The sequence below is a fragment of the Typopeltis vanoorti genome, chromosome 21 (assembly GCF_054136105.1).
Source record: "Typopeltis vanoorti isolate ZY-2024b chromosome 21, IOZ_Tvanoo_1.0, whole genome shotgun sequence".
Classification (NCBI taxonomy): Eukaryota; Metazoa; Arthropoda; class Arachnida; order Uropygi; family Thelyphonidae; genus Typopeltis; species Typopeltis vanoorti.
In genome coordinates, this window is record NC_143569.1 from 21,224,283 (window position 1) to 21,247,004 (window position 22,722).

A 22,722-nucleotide genomic window follows, 5' to 3' on the forward strand; every position below is an offset into this window, starting at 1 on the left:
CAGTAATCACTGAAACAATAAAGAAATTATGAGAACCGAAAATTTTAATGTGATATACAGTGGAATCGACAGAGACCAAAGAGCACAAGCAGCAGTCATGATTTGGATTCATAACTCCCTTTCAAAACAGTTAAAACATTATAAATTATGGAATGAAAGAATAATAGAAGCTAGAATAAAAATGGATAGAGGCTATTTAACAATAATTGGTTTATATGCCCCAGAAGAAGGAAGAGAACAGGATAATATTGATTTTTATAATCAGCTACAAAACATATATAATAAAATAAATAAAAATGATTATGTAATTTTAGCAGGAGACTTAAATGCAAGAATTGGAAACATGAAAATTAATTTACTTAAATATAAAGAGTTAATAAGCTTCATTTCGGCGATATAAACAATATTTTAAATTAAGGGGATATAAAATCCACATTGTTTCAAAACCGAATGAGAAACTCAAAGATTGGAATCAGAGAGCTTCATGCCGAATATAGTAAACTATAAAGTATCGGTGAACCTAGCGTGAGCTAATGCAAGTGACCCTAGTACGGTACCGGACCGGTACCGTACTATGTACTAGGGTCACTTGCATTATCTCATGCTAGGTTCGCCGATACTTTATAGTTTACTATGTTCGGCATGAAACTCTGATTCCAATCTTTGAGTTTCTCATTCGGTTTTGAAACAATGTGGATTTTATATCCCCTTAATTTAAAATATTGTTTACATCACTGAAATGAAGCTTATTAGCTCTTTATATTTAAGTAACTTAATGGTTGCACCTCTTTGGAAACTCATATAGCAGAGTATATAAGTTCTTTTCGCTATACACTTTGGTATTATAGTCTAGCTACTCACTAATGAAGCCTCAAAAAAGGCTGAAACCGGTCTGGGTAATGACCTCCCTCCATAATGTAATAACAGCATACATATCCTAGGAAATGTGTTTTTACATTATGGAAAATACCTAAGAATAGCGATCTGAACTTTTCCCCACCTTTGCAATGAGTTGTCCGGTACTGTACTACGTACTAAGGTCACTTGCATTAGCTCACGCTAGGTTCGCCGATACTTTATAGTTTACTATATTCGGCATGAAACTCTCTGATTCCAATCTTTGAGTTTCACATTCGGTTTTGAAACAATGTGGATTTTATATCCCCTTAATTTAAAATAATGAAAATTAATAATAATATAGGAATACATGGAGAACATACTCTAAACAGGAATGGTAAAAAATTGATCGACTTTGTGGTTTATAATAACCTAAAAATAATTAATTCCCTCTATAAACATAAAGACATACATAAATATACTTGGGCAGCAAGAGGAAATCAATATTAGATTACTTTATATTAAATGAAAAGACATCAAAATTTTCACTAAATGTTAGAGTTCACAGAGGATATGAAATAAGCAGTGACCACTTCCTTGTTAAAATAAAATTAAGATTACCACCTAAATGGCTACAAGTAACAAGAACAGAAAGAAAAAATTGAAACATTTGTTTATTATTATTATTATTATTAAAACAAGATCTCATGGAGTCAAAGACTCATCTAGGAGGTCCTTTTATCTCACACACATCTCATCATACCGGGTCTTAAACACATTCAAACTCCTTGCAGACACCACACTCTAAGGAGGCATTACAATCATTTACAACTCTGCACGAAAAAAACCTGCCTCTCACTCCCCTACTCACACCCTCTTTATACAATTTCCAGGTATGACCTCTGGTTCTCCCCTGATCTCCCACTATTCTCTGTAGAACTTCTCCACCATTGATCCTATAACAACCCCTTACCAACTTGTAGGTCTCTATCATATCTCCCCTCTTCCTTCTTCCCACTAGACTCTGCAAATTACATCTTTTCAATCTTTCCTCATACTCGACATTCCAGAGGTCAGAAACTACCTTAGTCAGTCGCCTTTGCACCCTTTCCAACATCTCTTCATCCTTCTGAAAACCAGGTGACCAAATCTGGACACAATAGTCCATGTGTGGCCTAATCAAAGCCTTATACAATGGAACAAGAATCTCCCTACTTCTACACGTCAGTGTCTTCCTCATCATTCCCAGAAGTCTTTGTGTTGTCTTCACAATTTTGGCGATGTGTCCCCTAAATTTTAGATCCTTATCCACTATCACTCCCAGATCTCTTATTTCCTCTACTTCCAACAATATATTCTCACCAAGCATAAATTCTGCATCCCATCTTTGTTTTCCAAATTTTAAAACCTTACATTTTGCAACATTGAACTCGCATCCCCATTTGCTTGCCCAATCACTCAATTTATTCAAGTCTTCTTGCAAGGCCACAACATCTTCACTACTCTTTATGGTTCGTCCCAACTTTGCATCATCTGCAAACAACTGAATATCTCCATCCAAATCTTCGCCAATATCATTAATATACAAGTTAAATAGTAATGGCCCTAAAACAGATCCCTGAGGCACTCCACTAGTGACTTTCCTTTTCCTGGATATTGCGCCCCCATACACAACTTGTTGATACCTATCAGATAGCCAGTCTTCAATCCAATGCACTAATCTAATATCAAACACCATCTGCTCTAGTTTGACTGTCAACTTATCATGAGGTACTCTATCAAAAGCTTTGCAAAATCCAAGTATATTACTGTGTATCCTTCTCCTCTGTCCAAGGAAGCAGTCACTTTATTGTAATAAGTAAGTAGATTACTAAAACACGACCTCCCTTTAGCAAATCCATGCTGTCCATCAAAGATTATACCATTGTTGTCAACCCAACTCTGGATCCTAGTTCTCACAAGCTTCTCCAACAACTTAACCACAACACCTGACACACAGATAGGCCTATAGTTTGATGCTTGAGTTCGATCACCTCCTTTATGAAGTGGCACAATCTTGCCCTCCTTCCACTCTTTAGGGACTTGACCAAGTGCAAGACTCGTATTAAAAAAATATGTCAAGGCAGGTGTCAACTCTCTGGCACATTCCTTCAGAATACGCGGTGATATATTATCAAGTCCCACAGCCTTATTTACATCTAGTTTACTCAACTCCCCAAACACCTCTTGCTCACTTACAGTCAGTCTCTCCTCCCCATCATCAACTGCTCTTAATCTCTCCATGAAGTCACATTCACAAGATTGAAAGATCTTTATGAACTGCTCATTAAGTATCTCCACCACACATTCTGCAACAGCTGTCTTTATACCATTTCCTCCAATCAATGTCATCCTTCCATAATCATTCTTTCTTTTGCTGGCTACATATCGAAAGAACTCCCTAGGATTCTTTTTAGCTTCATTAGCTAACTGCTGTTCATACCTCTCTTTAGCTACTCTCACCAACCGAGTCACTCTCCTTGCCTGGTCTTTGTAGAACTCATGAAATTGGTTACTTCCACTTCTCTTATGCTGCCTCCACAATGCCCTTTTTCTCTGTATTGCATGCTTAATCTCTTTATTCATCCATCTCACACCTAACTTATTTAACCTTCTCACCCGTGGTATACATTTAGACATTGCATCCACTAAATATTTTTTGAAAATCCCCCAAGCTGCATTGATCTCTTTTCCAGCTAACTCCTCATTCCATGCTACACCTGCAAGCTGTCTCCTGAGCTCTTCATAATCACCCCCCTTGTAGTTCCACATATACCCTTTTTTCACAGGGGTCCTTGCACTGCTGGCAACCACCCAAGTAATCACCTCATGGTCACTTTCACCAATTGGTGGATGATTTGATACCTCATTGATAATTACATCCTCCGATGAGATGACCAAATCCAAGACCCTTAATCCTCTTGTGCCCTCTGTTACACACTGTCTGAGGTAGTTATCCCTCAAAAACTCAAGAAACTCATTTTCTTTACTTCCAGTTGCTATCTCTTCATTCCAGTCTATATTGCCATAATTAAAATCACCCATAATGATCACCCTTTTCTTATTTGCTTGGCTTATTTGACTATACATTTCACTATCACCACCATCCACATTACCAGGTCTATAACAACATCCCACCAAGTATTTGATTCTATTCACCTCTATCTCACACCATACTGCCTCAAAACCACTGGCCCCATTTCCCTCTTGCATCTCTACCTTGTATGGACATAACTCTTTCTCTATCATCAATAGCACTCCCCCTCCCTTTTTACCCCTTCTATTCTCACGAAACACATCATACTTTTCCATCTCTATTCCTGTCAGGATGTCATCCTCATCTAACCATGTCTCACTTATTCCGACAATCTCTGGGTGCACAGACACAATTAGTGCAACCGTTTCATCCGCCTTGTTTCTTATACTTCTAGCATTGATATACAAACACAACAACTAATTTCTGGATCTACAGCTAGTTCCACTGATACCACTCACTCGATGTGATCTCTCCATGCTGGACTGGAGCCATTTCCCTTTCTGCTTCTTCATTTTAGAACCCTTTGCAATTCCATCTGTTTCCTTTTGATCCCTGATCATTCCATTACTTTCCTGCCTACACATTCTCTCACCTCCTCTTGGAGCATCCACCTTTCTCACGCTGTGTATCCCTGTCCACCCTGAGCCTCGCCGTTTCCCTGCTCCTCTTGCACACCCATTCTCTCATTTTCTATACTCATACCACTCACTTCCACATTCATTTCCACTCCTTCAATCTCTCCTGTCTTACTCTCCTGCTCTTCCACATCACTCCCCTCTCGATCTGATTCATTCTCTCTATTCACTTCTCTACCTTCCAGCAACTAGACTATTGAATAACACAACTGTGCACTGGCTATATGAACACAGAATTAACCAATATCTAGATAAAATAAAACAAAATGAAGAAATAGAAATAGAATGGCTTAATATAAAAACGATACTAAATGCAGTAGCAAATGAAAGCTTAGGAAAGACCAAAAAATTCAATAAAAGGGAAAAAACTGAAGATCTGGGATGATACCATCAAAGAAATAATCAAAAAGAAAAAAGAAGCCTATCACAAAGGGTTAAGCAGTAAAAGATTAGAAGATGAAATAGAATATAAAAGAATAAGAGCCATAGATAAAAGAGAAGTCAGGAAAAGACAGAGAATCATGGAACAAATTTGTTTCTAATTTAGAACATGATTTATATAAAACAAGACTCAATGTATATAAGATTTTGAAACACTTAAATGCAGATACCAAAGAAAACATAAAATTAAACACTGAATTGAAATTAGAAGAATTTCTAAATTACTACAGAGAATTGTGGACAGACAAGTATTTCAAAAAAGGCAACTGGCAAACAATTAACGAAACTGTAAAGGAAATAACTAAAGAAGAATTAGAAATCAGCCTGAAAGAAACAAGACACGGAAAATCACCTGGAGAAGAAAAGCTAGGTTCAGAACTATATAAATATTTAGGAACAATATTCAAATTAAGACTCTTATTATTTTTAAATAAAATGTATTCAACTGGTATCCCCCCAATAGAATGGAAAAAAACAATTGTGATTCCTATCTTTAAAAAAGGTAATAGAGATGACCCTAAAAACTATAGAGTTATCAGTATACTAAATTCCTACTTCATTTGTTACAAAATATATAGCAGAATCTTAAATAGCAAACTAATGAAATATTCCGAAAACTTTATCTTAGAAGTACAGAACGGATTTAGAAAAGGACGATCATGTATAGACCTGGCCTTTTGCCTAAAATTAATAATAGAGAAAAAAAGAGAATACAATTTAGAAACACATATTGCATTTATTGAATTTGAAAAAGCATTTGACAGATTAAAAGAAACATTATTTAACATATTAAAAAAAAGACAAATACCAAAATAATATCCTAAAAGTATATATGAACAAGTATATATGAAAATAATCAAATACAAATAAGATTAAATCACAAGCTGTCATAGCCAAGGGGTCCAACAGGGATGTCCCCTCTCAGCAATTTTTTAATATCTACTTAAATGAAATAATAATAAAATAGAATAAAAATTTACATCGAGGAATTAAACTTTCTCCTACAGTAAACTTAAACACTCTCTTCTTTGCCGATGACCAAATAATAATTACAAATTCTGAAGATAACTTACAGAAAGCTATTTTAGATCTAAATGAGATATCTAAAGATTATGGTATGATAATATCAACAGAAAAATCAAAAACTATGGCCTTTAAAGGACAAGATCTAGCAAGAACTAAAATAGTAATAGATAACAAGATCTTAGAACAGGTGAATTCATTTAACTACCTAGGATGTATAATCACATATGAAAAAGATGTAAACATAAAAATTGCAAAATATTTAAAAGTAACGGGTGTAATTAACTCTATATTTAAACCAAACCTAGTTCAAAAACAAACCAGACTAAAAGTATACAATACATTAGCCCTACCAGTCTTAATGTATGGAAGTGAAATCTGGACAATAAGACAAACAAAGATTAACAACAGCAGAAATGAAGTTTATTTGAAAAACTGCAAAGTATACCCTATTTGATCATAAAAGAAATGAAAAAATTATGAAAGAATTAAACCAAGAACCAGTAATAGAAAAAATTAAAGAATATAAACATAAATAGATGGAAAACGCTCAAAGAATGAAAACAGAAAGATTACCTAAACAAGCCTTAAAGTACAAGCCATTTGGAAAAAGAAAACCAGGACATCCTCTTAAAAGATTCAATGATGACTTCTAAGGCCGGAACAGGCCATGTTAGGCCTAAATCCTTGATACGCATGATGATGATTATTATTATTTGATACCTCCAGGAAGTCCAAGACTCATTGAGGGAGGCCATCTACTCTACAACTCTCCATCTCCACCACTCAACCTCATCCACACCAACGCCATCTACTGGGCACCACCACCACTACTATTTTCACAGACAATCGCAAACACCCATGCCAATGGCAGGATTCGAACCTGCAGCCTTCTGGCTGGAGAGCAGATACGCTAACCACTTGGCCAACCAGACTGACAAAGACAAATGTAAGAAAGCTAAATGCTGTGTAAAACTAGCTAAACAAAACTCATGGGAAAACTTATTATTACATGACACCTCTAGGGAGTCCAAAGGCTCATCGAGGGAGGGCAGCTTCTCTACAACTCTGTCTCCACCACTCAATCCACTAATTACTACGAACCGCAACTACCATCATCATCTACACCAACGACATCTATCGCCCACCACTAATATTTTTACAGACAATCACAAACAATGGTGGGATTCGAACCCACAGCCTTTTGGCTAGAGAGCGGATACGCTGACCACTCGGCCAACCAGGCCGGCAGTTGTATTAGTGCAAGAACTTTAAAATCTTGTATACTGGAAGAAAAAAGGCCACTTTGACATTGTAATCACAAAATAAAGGTAAGTGGAACTGTTTCACTGAAACTGTGGCTTCAAATTATGGACTGCTTATTCTACTATGAATATAAACAACCAGACTATTGTATTTTCCAGTTGATAAAGAGAAGCAATACTCAGTCACTCCAAGGAATGTTGCTCTTGCACTTTGCCTGAAACACATGAATCAAACATTATCAGACTGTCATGGAGTCAAAAGACTAATTACGAGAGGTCCCACCTTAACAACCGTAACTCATCAAACCATGCCACATTCACTTTCTGGTAACCCATTCCAATCACCTACTGCTCTCCATGCAAAAACCACTTACTCCTCACCCTCCTTATATAGCTTCCAGAAATCATCTGTTATTCTCCATCTGTCTTCACCATTCTTGAAAAACTTTTATTAATCTAGTAATAACGCATCACCAACTTATTTCTAACTTCAGGACAAGAATTGGCCTGAGGACTTGGACTGTTGGCATGGGATCCAAAGCAGGTATGCCACTGCACTGGCTTTGGTTTGATTAATTTGGATTTATGGCCAAAGCAACTCAAGCTATGAGACCAACTGCCCTGGGCAGTGAAACTGTCCTGTGATTGGAAGAGTTGAGCTTGGACCAGAATCAAGGTCTTCTTGTGAAATGCCTCAGCTTAATGATTGTGCCAGATGGTTCTTGTGGAATGAGTGATTTGGCCAGTGAATAATAGCCAACTCAGAACTGGTATGGACCAGGAGAATCCAACTTTCTAATAAAAACAAAGCAATGCAAGGGCCATTAAGAGGTGTATACAATATGATTTCTGCTTAGTGCTATGAATGTGTAAATGAAAAAATAGCAATCAAGAACAATTGGAATTGGTGGGAGTGATTATGCATCTCTTGATGGTAGACAGTTTGGATACCTGGTGCTCATAATTCAGTGAGCTAACCAGTGAAGTCAAATCATGGACATATACTACACTGTTCTTTCACATGTAATCATAAGGAACCATTTCACTGACTCTCAAAATGATGTTTAACTTGTTAAATCCAGTAGATGGTTTCAAAAGGACAACAAACCTTAAGGTTTTGGAAGTTTATTTTTCACTTGGTTAGACTATAATAAATTTAGTTTAATCCTTTATCCAAGTGTAAGCAAACAAAGTTTGCACCTGAAATTATCTTCAGGACTAGGGTAAGGTAGTGCAACGCCAGGCAACTCCGAGCAAAGGTGGACCAAGCTCTCATCACTCCTTGTCTCAGTATCTCCCATAATGCAAAGCACATCTCCTTGCGGACATGTGTACTGCTATGCATTAAGGGAAGGGCCACTCCGCAGACCGGTTTCAACCTTTATTGAGGTCTCGTCAGTGGGAAGCAGACCCAAACGTGGAGATACTAAGGCAGAAGCAATAGCTTTAGTGGCAAAAAAAAAAATAGAACAGTTCTGCTTTTCAGAATTCTCGTTTATCATACTAACTGTACTGAGACTTTATTTTTAACATTATTATAATGATGAGAGGCCATGCTATAAATAGTTCATTTTATTATTATTATTATTATTGACACCTCCAAGGAGTCTGAAGACTCATCGGAGGACACCCATTGTACAATTCTCCGTCTCCACCACTACACCGAACCTCTACTACCAATCATCTACATCAGCGCCATCCACTGCCAGTATTTTTTGTCTGTAAATTGCTTATGTTCTGAACGGCCAATTTGTCTGTATGCAGGATGAAAAACCCAAGTTTTTCATCCTGCATACAGACAAATGGATGGTAGCAGGGTTTTTTCTGGGGAAAAAACCCTGCTACCTCCGTATGAGATCAGCTAACTCAATTTGATTGAAAAAGTCCATATAAAGATTCCTCCTGTCATCATGAGACTCGAACTTAGGCCTTTTCCAATTGAAGAGTGCAATCATTCTTCCAATTGCGCTACAGAGGTGCTATTATTGTTGCAATTATTATTATTGTTTCATGAGGTGATATTTGTTATGGTTGTTTACAAGAAGTGAAGGAAAAGACTGATGCTAAAAGGTGCACTTTAACTTTGGTGATATTACTGTGATATTAGATGCAAGAAAAAGCAGATGTTATACTCAAAAAGTTTTAGCAAAGGACCAGAAGGCCTAACTGTTGGTTGAATGGGAGGCAAGCTTGTTTCACTTATGTCCTTATGAAGTTGGCTTTGGATGACCACAGATTGGCTTGTATTTGGTTAAACACTTATAATGCTGTTAGAGATGGCCGATCTGATTTTAGTGTAAAAAATTAAAAAAAAAAATGAAAGTTACATTAAAATATATATATATAAAAATTTTCTCTTTGGACAGAATATCTTATAAAAATGTTTTAAATTGACTGCTTTGTCCAGTAAATTGTTTTCCTAAAAACAGTTATTTGTAACACTATACTTATTGATTTGTCTACTTTTAAGTAAATGTTATTTTCATAATCTAGCAACAAATATAATGACTTATCATACAACCCTGAAGACTTCTCGGGATTTTTATGAAGCTTTAAGATGGTCTCGAATTGTGGCCCACTGGCTTACTGATACAATAAATGCCAATTCTTCTTCAGAGATCAGAGTGTTTCCTTACAGGTACTTATTTTCTAGTTCTAATATAGTATAAACCATTAGTTTTCCTCATATTTTTTTAGATTAAACCGCTTTATGCACAGTTAAGTACATCACTTAAATTTTGAATTATTATAAACAACTGAATTATTATTATTATTTAATTATTAAATTAATGATATAGGTGAAGATTTAGGTGCAGATAATCAATTGTTTGCAGATGATGCAAAGTCAGGACGAACCGTGAAGATATTGTGACCTTACAAGAAGACTTCAATAAATTGAGTGATTGGGCACGGAAATGGGAATGCGAATTCAGTGTTGCAAAATGTAAGGTTTTAAAATTTGGAAAACAAATATGGGATGCAGAATTTATGCTTGGTGAGGATATATTGTTGGAGGTGGAAGAAATAAGAGATCTGGGAGTGATAGTGGATAAGGATCTGAAATTTAGGCACATAGCCAAAATTGTGAAGACAACACAAAGGCTTCTGGGAATGATGTGGAGGACACTGACATGTAGAAGTAGGGAGATTCTTGTTCCATTGTATAAGGCTTTGATTAGGCCATACATGGACTATTGTGCCCAGATTTGGTCACCTGGTTTTCAGAAGGATGAAGAGATGTCGGAAAGGGTCCAAAGGCGTTTGACCTCTGGAATGTCGAGTATGAGGAAAGATTGAGAAGATGTAATTTGCAGAGTCTGGTGGACAGGAGGAAGAGTGGAAGATATGATAGAGACCTACAAGTTAGTAAGGGGTTGTTATAGGATCAATGCTGGAGAAGTTCTACAGAAAATAGTGGGAGATTGGGGAAGAACCAGAGGTCATCCCTGGAAACTGTATAAAGAGGGTGCGAATAGGGGAGTGAGAGGCAGGTTTTTTTTGTGCAGAGTTGTAAATGATTGGAATGCCTTGCCTGAGAGTGTAGTGTCTGCAAGGAGTTTGAGTGTGTTTAAGGCACAGTATGATGAGCTGTGTGTGTGATAAAAGGACCTTCCAGAGGAGGCTTTGACTCCATGAGGTCTTTGGGTAATAATAATAATTAACTGAAATTACTTTTAGGCATTTTCATCAGTTTATTTAATTGTTTCATTGATAATGTTTTGAGTGAATGGGCAAGGGAGTGGGGATCCAGCTCAATATTGCAAAATGTGGGGTTTTAAAATTTGTGAAACAAAGATGGGATGTGTTGTTGAGGTGGAAGAAATAAGAGACCTTGGGGGTGATGGTGGGTAAGGATCTAAAATTTAGAAGACACATTGCCAAAATTGTGAGGACAACGCAACGACTTCTGGTAATGATGCAGAGGACTGACTTGTAGACATAAGGAGTTTCTGGTTTCATTATATAGTCTTGATTAGGCCACATATGGACTACTGTGTACAGATTTGGTCATCTGGGTTACAAAAGGACGAACTGATGTTGGAAAGGGTAAGAGGCAATTAACTAAGGTAGTTTCTGATCTCTGGAATATTGAATGTGAAGAATAGTTGAGAAGATGCAATTTACAGAGTTTAGTGGATAGATGGAGGAGAGGTGATATGATAGATGTATAAGTTGGTAAGGGGGTTACTTATTGAAGAGGTTTTTCATAAAATGGTGGGAGATCAGGAAAGAACAAGAGATCATCCCTGGAGGGTGTGAGTAAGGGAGTGAGAAGCAGGTTTTTTGCATGGAGAGTTGTGTATGATAGGAATGCATTGCCTCAGAGCGTATTGTCTGCAGAAAATTTGAATGTGTTTAAGGCAAGGTACGATGAGCTATGTGAATGACAAAGGGACCTCCTAGATTAGTCTGACTCCATGGGGTTTTTACGATGCTGATAATAATATAATGAACAGAAAAATAAAGCCTCTCATAGCTAAATTCACAGCCACTTTGTAAGAGAACCATTTTTCAGTAGGATCTAGTAAGAACAAACTAACAATACATGACATGTTCACAGAGCCTGGCATAATGAGTTTAACAAAGGACTGAATTTGATGGTAGTACCCAAGACCATCAACAAATTAGATGTCATCTAAATATGTACCCACATATAAAGTGGATGAAAGATGACTATGTTGTAAACATCCATAGAGACTAGGTCTTTAACCAGTTTCAGTATATCAATTAATGGCCAACAACCTGGCTTTAAAACTTTGAGAGATAAACCTTTAACATGAGTCTTGAAACAGACAATTCCTAAAGGAATAGGAAGGGGATAAAATTGTTCTACTTCACAAAGGCTTATAATTTGCACCTTCAGTCAATCTGTGTCTGGAGCATGAATGTGCTGGAGAGGTTGGTGAAGGCTGGGATTCAGAATTGGGTTGATAATAGCAGGTATTTTCTGATAGTCAGCAAAAAGTGATGAATGTCATGGACAAGGAAAATATATATACAGTGGTATACTTAGATTTTTTAAAGGCCTTTGAAAGATTACCACATGACAAGATGGTAGCTAAATGGGGTTAGATAATAGTCAGTTGGACAGGTGACTGACTGATATCAGAGGGTTTGTTTATGAAGAAGTGGTTCCCAAAAGAGTAAAGTCACTAGCAGTGTAATGCACATAAATTTTAAAAAAACAATGAGGAATAAAGTGCATGTTGTGGTCCTACAAGAGAATATGAATAGACTGTATGAGTGGAGCTACCAGTTAAATATTGCAGAGTTTTGAAATTTGGTAGGCAACAATGGGATGCCCAGTATAAAATTGGTGGATAAATCTTGAAGTGGAGCAAATCTGGAAGAGTGGTGGACAGAGTTATTGCTGAAATTGTGAGTACATCATATGGCAAAGATAAGGAGGACCTTAATATATAGAAGAAAGAGGTTATGGTTTCCTTGTATAAGGTCTTGATCATGCCACATATGAACTATGTGTAGATTTGGTTATGTGGTTTTCAAAGGGGGGGGGATGATGAGGATACCTTAAGCGTTTGGAGAAGATCCCCCAATTTTGGAGCTGAAATGTAGGATGTGAGGAAATACAACTTGCAGAGCCTTGTGAATAGAAGGAGAAGGGTTATGATTGAGACATAAGTTGGTGAAAGGTTTATTATCAGAATAATATTGAGGAGATTATTCACAGAATAAATGGAGACAAGGAAAGGTGATTGGTTGGTTGGTGAGAGGAAGGCATTGCCTGAGAGTTTAGTGAGTGCAGAAAATGAACAAGTTTAAATCATGGTTCAATGATTTTTGTGAGAGTGTGGACCTCCAAGTGATGAGTCTGGACTCCTTGAACGGCTGATGTTAATAATAATAAAGCTATCCCAGATAAAGTATTGTACTGTAATTAAACTGATCTTCCATTTTAAAATAAAGTAGCTATAAATCAATAGATATTATAATCCTGGAAGATGTAAATAAAAACAATTGCAAAGAAAAAAAAATCAGCTTTTAAAGAATGATTACTTCTTAATCCTGTGACTAGTTAAAAAGTGAAAAGGCTGCATTATTTCTTCCTTTTCCATGCAGTTGTTTAAGAAACATAGGCTTGAAAATTCCCAGAAACTAATAATAGATGATAAATTTAATTAACTTACTTCTATGTACTTGTTAGATCCAATCTTAAAGGCAGGCAACAGCACCTATTTGCATCAGCAGTATTAGGCATCACTTTCCTGTACTGCTGATGCTATCCCCTTACTATAAACTTTCCTCTTGAAAATATGGCCTAAAATTGTTCTATTTACTCTCATTGAGAAAAATGCTCCAAATTCTGGCATTCTGAAATGAAATATATGCATTGTCAATAATGCATTTTCAATTTGGACATATGAATCTCAACTCTCTCACTATGTTCCTAAGAACTTTGATACTAACATTGGCATATTTGATTCACATTTGCCCTGGAACTAGTATGCTCCTAAACATGTTCTCCACCCCACAAGCTGACTCCACTCTGTTGCCATCACATGGAAAGACTCGGTCAATCACACTTGTTCACCAGCCAGTACACAAGATTTCTTTTTCAAAAAAGAAATCATAATGGTTAAAAAAGATATCAAATTTTGAGCCTCTGTAGCGCAATTGGAAGAACGACGGTACGTTGCGCCATTCGATTTGAAAAGGCCTAAGTTTTATTCTCATCATGACGGGAAGAATCTTTATATGGACTTTTTCAATCAAAGGCGAGTTAGCCGATCTCATACGGAGGTAGCAGGGTTTTTTCTACCAGAAACTTGGGTTTTTCATCCTGCATACAAACAAATCGGCCCTTCAGAACACACACAATTTATAGATAAAAAATACTAGCTGTAGTGGTGGGCAGTAGATGGCGCTGATGTAGATGTCAGTGTAGTGGTTGAGACAGAGAGTTGTACAGTAGGTGTCCTCCCGTGATGAGTCTTCGGATTCCTTGGAGGTGTCATGAATAATAATAATAAAATTTTTTGTACAACCTGGAAATCTCAAGCAAGCTCATGACCATGAATTTCAAAAGAAGCTGTTACTAGCTGTATATTCCATGGAATAGCAAAATGGCTAACTGGAATTTTCAAAAAACACATACTGCACTGATAATTAGGATATTTTCATGCCTCCATAAAGAGGAAATAATCACATTGTGATTATTTCTTCAATTACTGCTACCTTAAAAGTTGACAAGGAAAATGATGCAGACCATGGATTCAACAGAATATAGCCATGACGAGTTCTGCCAATAAATTAATCCTGGGAGATCTGAAATCACAAGTTAATAAACTAAATTAGTTGCTTTACAATGTTAATTCTTTGGATGATGATGCTATCAAAAGGTTAAGGATTTCTGGTGCTAGAAAACCTAGGATACATACATTTTGTTTCACTCACTGGTTAACTGTATTGGCTGTGTTGTATATAAGCTCTAAAAAGTTTTTATCTAATCTACTCAGTAGACTAACAGTAAATCTCCATCATGTATAGAGAATACCTCCAATTTCATTTCAAAGTGAAATATCTCCATCTTTGTCACTTCTGATGTTTTGCTCTTTGCTACTGTACTTTTGGAGAGAACTACTACTACCCCCCCCCACACACACACTTAACTTTCCACAAAAAAAAACCCTTAAATTATCTGACTCAACTGGCTTCACTGCACTGTGCAATGTAGTCAGATAATTTAAGGATCACAGATGAGTCTGTGACACCATTGCTTCTTGTCCCTCCACATGCTTTTGCTATACTAATATTATTATCTCCAGACTCCATGGAGTCACAGACTCATCTAGGAGGTCGCATTTGTCATACACACAGCTCATCATACCATGCCTTCAACATATTCAAATTGTCTGCAGATACCACACTCTCAGGCAACATTCCAATCATTAAGGGACATAACTTACCCTTATTCTCCCCCAATCTCCCACCACTTTATGAAAAAACCTCTTCAGGATTAATCCTATAACAACCCCTTACTAACATGTTTCTATCATATCACCACTCTTCCTCCTATCTGCTAGAATCTGCAAATTGTCATCTAAACTTTTCTTCATATTCAACATTCCAGAAATAAAAAAATATTTTGCTCAACTGCCTCTGAACCCTCTCCAACATCTCTTCATCTTTTTGAAAACCAGGTGACCAAATTTGTTCATAGTAGTTCATATGTAGCCTAATCAGAGTTTTATATAATGGAACCAAAATCTCCTTACAAGTCAGAGTCCTCTGCATTATTCTCAGAATTCATTGTGTTGTCCTCACAATTTTGGCAACGTGTCTAAATTTCAGATCCTTATCCACCACACCCTTATTTCCAGATCTCTTATTTCCTCCACCTTCAAACAATTTATCTCCAAGGTCAAGAGACAAAAAAAGTCTCTTGGCCCTGATTGCATTCCTCCAATTATCTTTGAAGGTTTGTGCACCAGAACTTACTTATGTTATTATTATTTCGGGCGACTCCAGGAGTCCTTGGACTCATCGAGGGAGGCCCTAAACATCATGTCCACACAACTATGCGATTTCATTCTTACAGTATCTATCATACCTTGTCTTGAACTTATTCACCGTCATAGCACCCACAACAGACTCTGGCAGCTTATTCCACTCATTTACCACTCTAAAAGTAAAGAACCCAGCTCTAACACCACTGCTAACCACACTCTTGCCCAGCTTCCATAGGTGTCCCCTAGTTCTCTCACCACCAGTCCTGATCTCAAAAATATCCTCTGAATTAATCCTATAGAATCCCTTTAGCAATTTGAATGTCTCAATCATATCTCCCTTCCTCCGCCTATCAACTAGTTTCTGCAACCCACAAATCTTCAACCTGTTCTCATATGGTTCATTCCATAGACCTGTTATCATCTAAGTCACTCGCCTCTGGATCCTCTCCACCTCCTCCCCATCAAGAAGGAACCGAGGTGACCAAATCTGGGCACAGTAGTCGAGATGAGGTCTTATCAAGGCTCAGTACAGAGGTACAATAACTTGCTTGTCTCTGCTCGTCAAGGTATTTTTTAACAAGCAAGTGAGTTGATGAGCTGATTTAGCTACTTTTGCAGTGTGCCACCTAAACTTCATCTCCCTATCCACCAACACTCCCAAGTCCCTGGCCTCATCAATCTCTTGGAGTACAGTTCCACCAATGTGGTATACTGCTGCTAATCTTTTCACCCCAAAATGCATAACCTTACATTTTGTCACATTAAATTGACATCCATTCTCCTTAGCCTAGAACTCCAATCTATCTAAGTCATCCTGCAAGACTTTGACATCTTCTGCATTCACTATTGCCCTACCCAACTTTGCATCATCAGCGAACAAATGAATTGTTCCACTTAGATCCTTCCCTATATTGTTAATGAACAGATTAAACAGCAGTGGTCCGAGAACAGAACCCTGCGGCACACCACTAGTCACAGGCCGTCTGTTGGACTCTACTCCTGAATAAACTACTCTTTGATATCTCTCCATCAACCAACCACCTATCCACCTCACCAACCCTATATCCATTCCCATATGTTTTAGTTTACGGATTAGTATTCCATGTGGTATCCTGTCAAATGCCTTGGCCAGGTCCAGCAGTATCACTGTAAACCCATTTCCCTTATCCAGTTCAGCCGTCACCTTGTTATAAAACTTGAGCAAGTTACTAAAGCATGATCTACCCTTCACAAAGCCATGCTGTCCCCTGTACAGTATCTCATTTTCATCAATCCATTCCTGTATTTTTCCCTTGACTACTTTCTCTAAGACCTTGACAACAACTCCTGATATGCTGATCGGTCGGTAATTTGCAACCATAGTCTTGGATCCTCCTTTATGCAGTGAAACTATTTTCCCCTCTTTCCACACCTTCGGGACTAAGCCAGACCTGAGACTCAGATTAAACAACATGGTCAAGGGCACTGATAATTCTTTAGCCGCTTCACGCAAGACCCATGCCGGTATACCATCCAATCCCACAGATGTGTTCACATTAAGGTTCTGTAATAGACTAGTCACCTCCACTTCATTCATCACTATTCCCGTATAAACTAATGGTTCCTTCATTTTTTTAATGTCACCACCTGGATGATATGCTTTTGCAAAGTGCGCGCTCAGTAACTCCACTATATCAACTGATTCAGTGACCTCCTTTCCATCGTCATTCCTTAAAATCATTTTACCGTGTACAGTTTTTTCCTTGCTTGCAGCATATTGAAAGAACTGTTTTGGATTCTCTTTTGCTTGCAAAGCTAGTTTCCTTTCATAATCCGCTTTTGCTTTTTTTTACCACACTCGTTACCTTTCTGGCCTGCACTTTATACCGTTCATGTGCCTGCAGGTCACCCCTTTCTTTAAATTCCCTCCACAGTTGTTTCTTTTTTTGCAGCTCAAGCTTAATGGTGTTATTCATCCATTTAACCCCTACTTGTTTTACTATTCGGACCCTAGGTATACAATCAGCCATTACCTCCTGTAAATGCTCCTTGACCACTTCCCATGCTCTATCGACATCCAGCCCTTGCAGTTGTACATGCCATGGCACTGATCCAAGCAATCTCCTAAGCTTGTCATACTTGCCAGCACGGTAATTCCACATATACCCTGTCTTAATCGAAAATTCTACACCTTTAGCCACCTCCCAGGTCAAGACCTTATGATCACTCTCACCAATAGGTGGCAACATGGTCATATTCATGTTGCCACCTATTGGTGGCAACATGAATATGGTAATAGCATCAAATTCTCCTGGTAATAGCATCAAATTGACCTGGTAATAGCATCAAATTCTCAGATGCTATTACCAGGTCAAGCACTCTCACACCCCTAGTATTTTCAATTACACGCTGTCTCAGATAGTTATCCCTTAATAATTGAATAAAATCATTTTCCTTCCTCACATGTGTCCTCTCCTCCTTCCAATCAATGTTACCATAGTTGAAATCCCCCATAATAATTACCCTCCTTCCACTCATTTCATCAATTTCCCTATGCATGCTATCTCCACCATCTATTCCATCACCTGGTCTATAGCAGCACAACTGTATATTTTATTCTGCCAGTCTCAATCTTGCACCAAATAGCCTCAAATGAGCTCCTTTCACTATCCTGCGATACAACTTCAATTCTCCTTGGCTGCAGTTCATCAGCTATCATCAATAATACCCCTCCCCCCATTTTATTCTCTCTGTCCCTCCTAAACGCACTATAACCTACACATTCTATCCCACTAACTATATCTTCTTCTGCCAGCCATGTTTCACTAATGCCAATAACCTGTGGCCAGGAAGAGCCAATCAAGGCCAAAAATTCTTCGTTCTCGTTCCTAATACTCCTGGCATTAGTATACATGAAATGCAGTGATCCCTTAGTCCCACCCCTATATCGATACGTTATTCTAAATGACCCATTCCCATTTTTTGTCCTTAGTGCTGGCTCGGGTACATTATATACATTCTTACACTCATCTGTCTCACTGATGCCTGCATATCCATTCCCCCCCCCCCTCCTTGGTAGTTCTAGTTTCCCTGGTTTTGCACATCCATTTTCACTTCATTCAGCAACACTCTTTCCAGTCTCCGCACACCAAGTCCATTCAAATGCAGGCCATCCATCTTGTATAAGTCCTTTCGCCCTTCAAACTCATTCCACACGTCCACGAATTCCACACCGTCTGCATAACCTACGCATAATGTCATTTGCAATTATGGCCCTCCTCCTAAACTCCTCTCTGTCATACCGCGGCAACAGACTAACCATTCTAACTCTGTCACTCTTTTCTTTCGCTACCTTTAACAATACTTTCAAGTCCTCTCTCATAAAAAATTTATCACCTTTCAATTCATTCGTACCCACCACAATTATTAATTCTTTCACCCTCTGTTTTTGCACTCTAATACTCTCACTTACATCCTTAAATTTCGTACCCGGTAAGTACGATTTAGTTACACTGCCATCTATCACCCCTCTTAATAACGAGTCACCATACAACACTCTTTCCTTCATTTCAGAAACTCTCTCATTCTTGCACTGTGTTTTTACGTTATCCGAATCACTCTGGAAAGAGTTTTGCAGGTGCTCTAATTGCCACTGCGCATTTTGTATTACTGCGCGCAACCTAGCGATCTCACTTCGTACAAACAATTCCTCATTATTTTTATCATTTAAACCATTTTCTCTCTCAGTATGGTTGCTTTCACTCTTTCTTAGATCACCGCTCTCATTGCCATCTTGTACATCGCAATTCTCTATCAAGCCACTATTTTCACTCACATTCTGGCAATTCTGGCTTTCTTCAACCATAACTATCTCACTATCTGACACATACTTCAACTCCTCACTTTGCTTACACTTTCTACGCATTCTCCCACCACTATCACTTTCAATCCAAATTCCAGCCTCATTCGGGAATGCATACATCCCACACGCATCACATTGGACAAACTCTCTCACATTATAGTTTTTGTACAATGGCATCGTATTTTTGGATGCCATTATCTTACGTCGCATTGGCGCCATATTCAAATCTATGAAACGTAACGTTATATACTAAATTAAATAACGTAATTCACACCAAAATCCCACAGACACAACAAGCTACCAAAATTAGGCAATATTATGTTATGATTTTAACCTATATTCTAATTTTTACTCAAAATTGTACTTAGCTTTCGGGAACTCTCTGAAAACACAACCATCCTTCTGGCCCTCTAGCGGGCAAACTTCCTGCCAGTATATACTCTCTTACTTCACTGATATCAATCCCACAGCCTGGAAATTGGCCTATGTTCAAACCTGTTCCCAAGAAAGGTGACAAATCACTGCCATCAAACTACCACTGTATCTCATTCACCTCAGTCCTATCTAAAGTAATGGAGAGAACCATCAATTCCCAACTCCTACACTACCTTGAAGGCACCCAGCTAATAAATGACCACCAGTATGGATTCTGTCACTGCTGATCAAGAGATCTAATTTTTTTTTTTTCTATTGTAATCATGCGCCCTAACTGTATGTTATTCCTATTATTGTTTTAAACTACTGTACTGATGATGTCCTAAGATACTTAGGATGAAATATTTACAATCAAATAATTTTCACTGTGGTTAATACAAGTGTTTCTTTTAATTATGAAGTTTAGTTAATCTCAAGTGCTTGCACTTCATATCTCCAAAGCTTTTGACTGGATCTGGCACAAAGGTTTACTAAACAAACTTCCATCATTTGGTCTGTCCCAGGACTTCTACAGTTGGATTGCCAGCTTTCTGTCTGAATGCTCACTATGTATGATGGTTCCTTATTCTCTCGCCATTCAACTAATTCCAGGGTTTCACAAGGTTCTGTTCTCTAACCAACCCTTTTCCTTCTATATATCAGTGATCTACTTCAGTTGACCTCCAGTCCAATACACGTTTTTGCAGATAACATCACATTGCACTCCTCCCTTTCATTTGATAAACCTTATTCTACATCAACCATCACTGCCCTCAATTCTGATCTCCAAGCCATTCTCCAATGGGGTTCTCAATTTCAATGCTAGTTAAACCCAGTTCTCCTAAAAAAAGCCATTTTCTCAGAGTATTATTTTTGACAACACTCAAATTTCCAGACAAGATGAGATTTCTGTTTTTGGAATAACCCTGACATTAAGCCTCTCCTGGCATAAACACATCACAACCATATCATCAGCTTCTAAAAAAACTAGGATTTCTCTTTTACTCAAGATGTTACTTCATCTACAAACAGCTGTTAACCTTATACAAATCACAAATCTGCCCACCTATTGAATACTGATCTCACATTTGGAGTGGACCCCCCCCCCAAGAGCTCCCTCAAAATGCTTGACTTAATACACAAGAGGGCATTTAGATTGATACTCACTCTGATAAGAGTACCGTACTCACTTTGATAATACATCTCTTACCAACTCACTCCTCCCACTTTAGCATAGGCATTTGGTTTCTGCAGTATATGTATTCTATAAATATTTCCATTGCAAATATTAATCTGAAATAGCACTGATAATTCCCTCACTCAGTGCTGTCTGTTGGAACACATACAGCTGCTGCTCAACATTCCTTCACATTACACCTTGAAACTCACAGAACAAGTTTCTTTTCCTCCTTACTACTGCTGTATTGCGGAATAGTCTTCCCCTGATGTGTTTTCCATGGGATACAATATACAGGCTTTAAATCAAATGTAAATAAGTTTCTCATTTGCCAAACCGCTATCCATATACGGTACTAACATACTATAGGTTGATTAACCAACCTCTCATGTATGGGATGAACATAAAAATTAGTGGTGGTAAAAGTACTGGAAAAATTGCTCAAAAAGAGAATTCAAACATGAGTGGTTAAGAATATGATACTCTATGATTGGCAGAATAGATTTTTGAAGGGTTGGTCATACCTTAGCAAGTTACTAACTTTTTATAACAGATTGAGAGTTGAGTTGAATCAAGGAAATGGCTGCATGATGATACTGCTGAATTTTTCAAAAGTGTTTGACAGGATACCACATGAAACTCGGTTATGCAAATCAGAACAAATGGGGAGGGATATGATACTGGTTACATAGGGTGGCTGATGGATAGATACTAAAAAGTAGTATATGGAGGTGCAGAATTCAGGAGAATGTAGTTAATCAAGGCAACATGGAGAGCTTGCAGGATGATTTAAATAGGCTGTCAGTATGGCCAAAAGCTAGTGGATTGTAAGTTTATTATGGAGAAATGAAAAGTTATGCATTTTGGGATAAATAGATTACAAGCTGTGTACTACATTGATGGATCTATACTCCAGAACGTAGATGATACTAGGGATTTGGGAGTGATAGTAGACAGAGTTAATGTTTACAGAGCATATTGTTAAGGTTGCCATGGTAGCTCATAGGATTGCTTGGCTATTGAATAACACACTAACAAGTAGAGACAGGAAATTGTTTTACTCTTTATAATGCTTTGATACATTTACATCTGGATTACTGTGTGTGGGTGTGGTCACTGGGATTTCTTTTGATTGAGGAAGCAATAGAGGATCTGGAGATGAGTGACCAAGATGGTGCGTGACCTGTGGCATGTTCGTAGATCAACTGATAGATTGACAGATTTTGGGGTGTAGAACTTGATTGACAGGAGAAAGGGTACATAAACAGAAATATTTATGTTAAAAAATTTTATAGGAATTATGCAAAGGAAGTATTTCAGCACTCAGCTACAGGAGCAGAATAAGAGGTCATCCCTGGAAGTTGAGTCAGAGTGTAGTTAGTTGGGGTGTGAGGACTAGATTTTTTACTTGAAGAGTGGTGAATGAGTAAAATGGGTTGCCAGAAACATTTGAATGGGTTTAGGAATGGTATAATAGATACAGATGTACTTAAACATCACTTATGCAGATGCAAAATACTTGGTCATGTATCCTAGACTCTT

The 22,722-nt window shown here is 37.7% G+C and overlaps 1 protein-coding gene across 5 annotated transcripts in view; it reads left to right on the plus strand.

Moving 5' to 3' along the window:
- The window catches only part of LOC150094665 (NPC intracellular cholesterol transporter 1-like), a 537,686-nt gene that overhangs the window by 438,736 nt on the left and 76,228 nt on the right, over positions 1-22,722 (plus strand). For all 5 annotated transcript variants that reach the window (XM_090411500.1, XM_090411501.1, XM_090411502.1 and 2 more), the window contains exon 23: positions 9,771-9,915. In XM_090411500.1, coding sequence (XP_090267626.1) covers positions 9,771-9,915 — 145 coding nt within the window. The remainder of the gene's footprint in view (positions 1-9,770; positions 9,916-22,722) is intronic.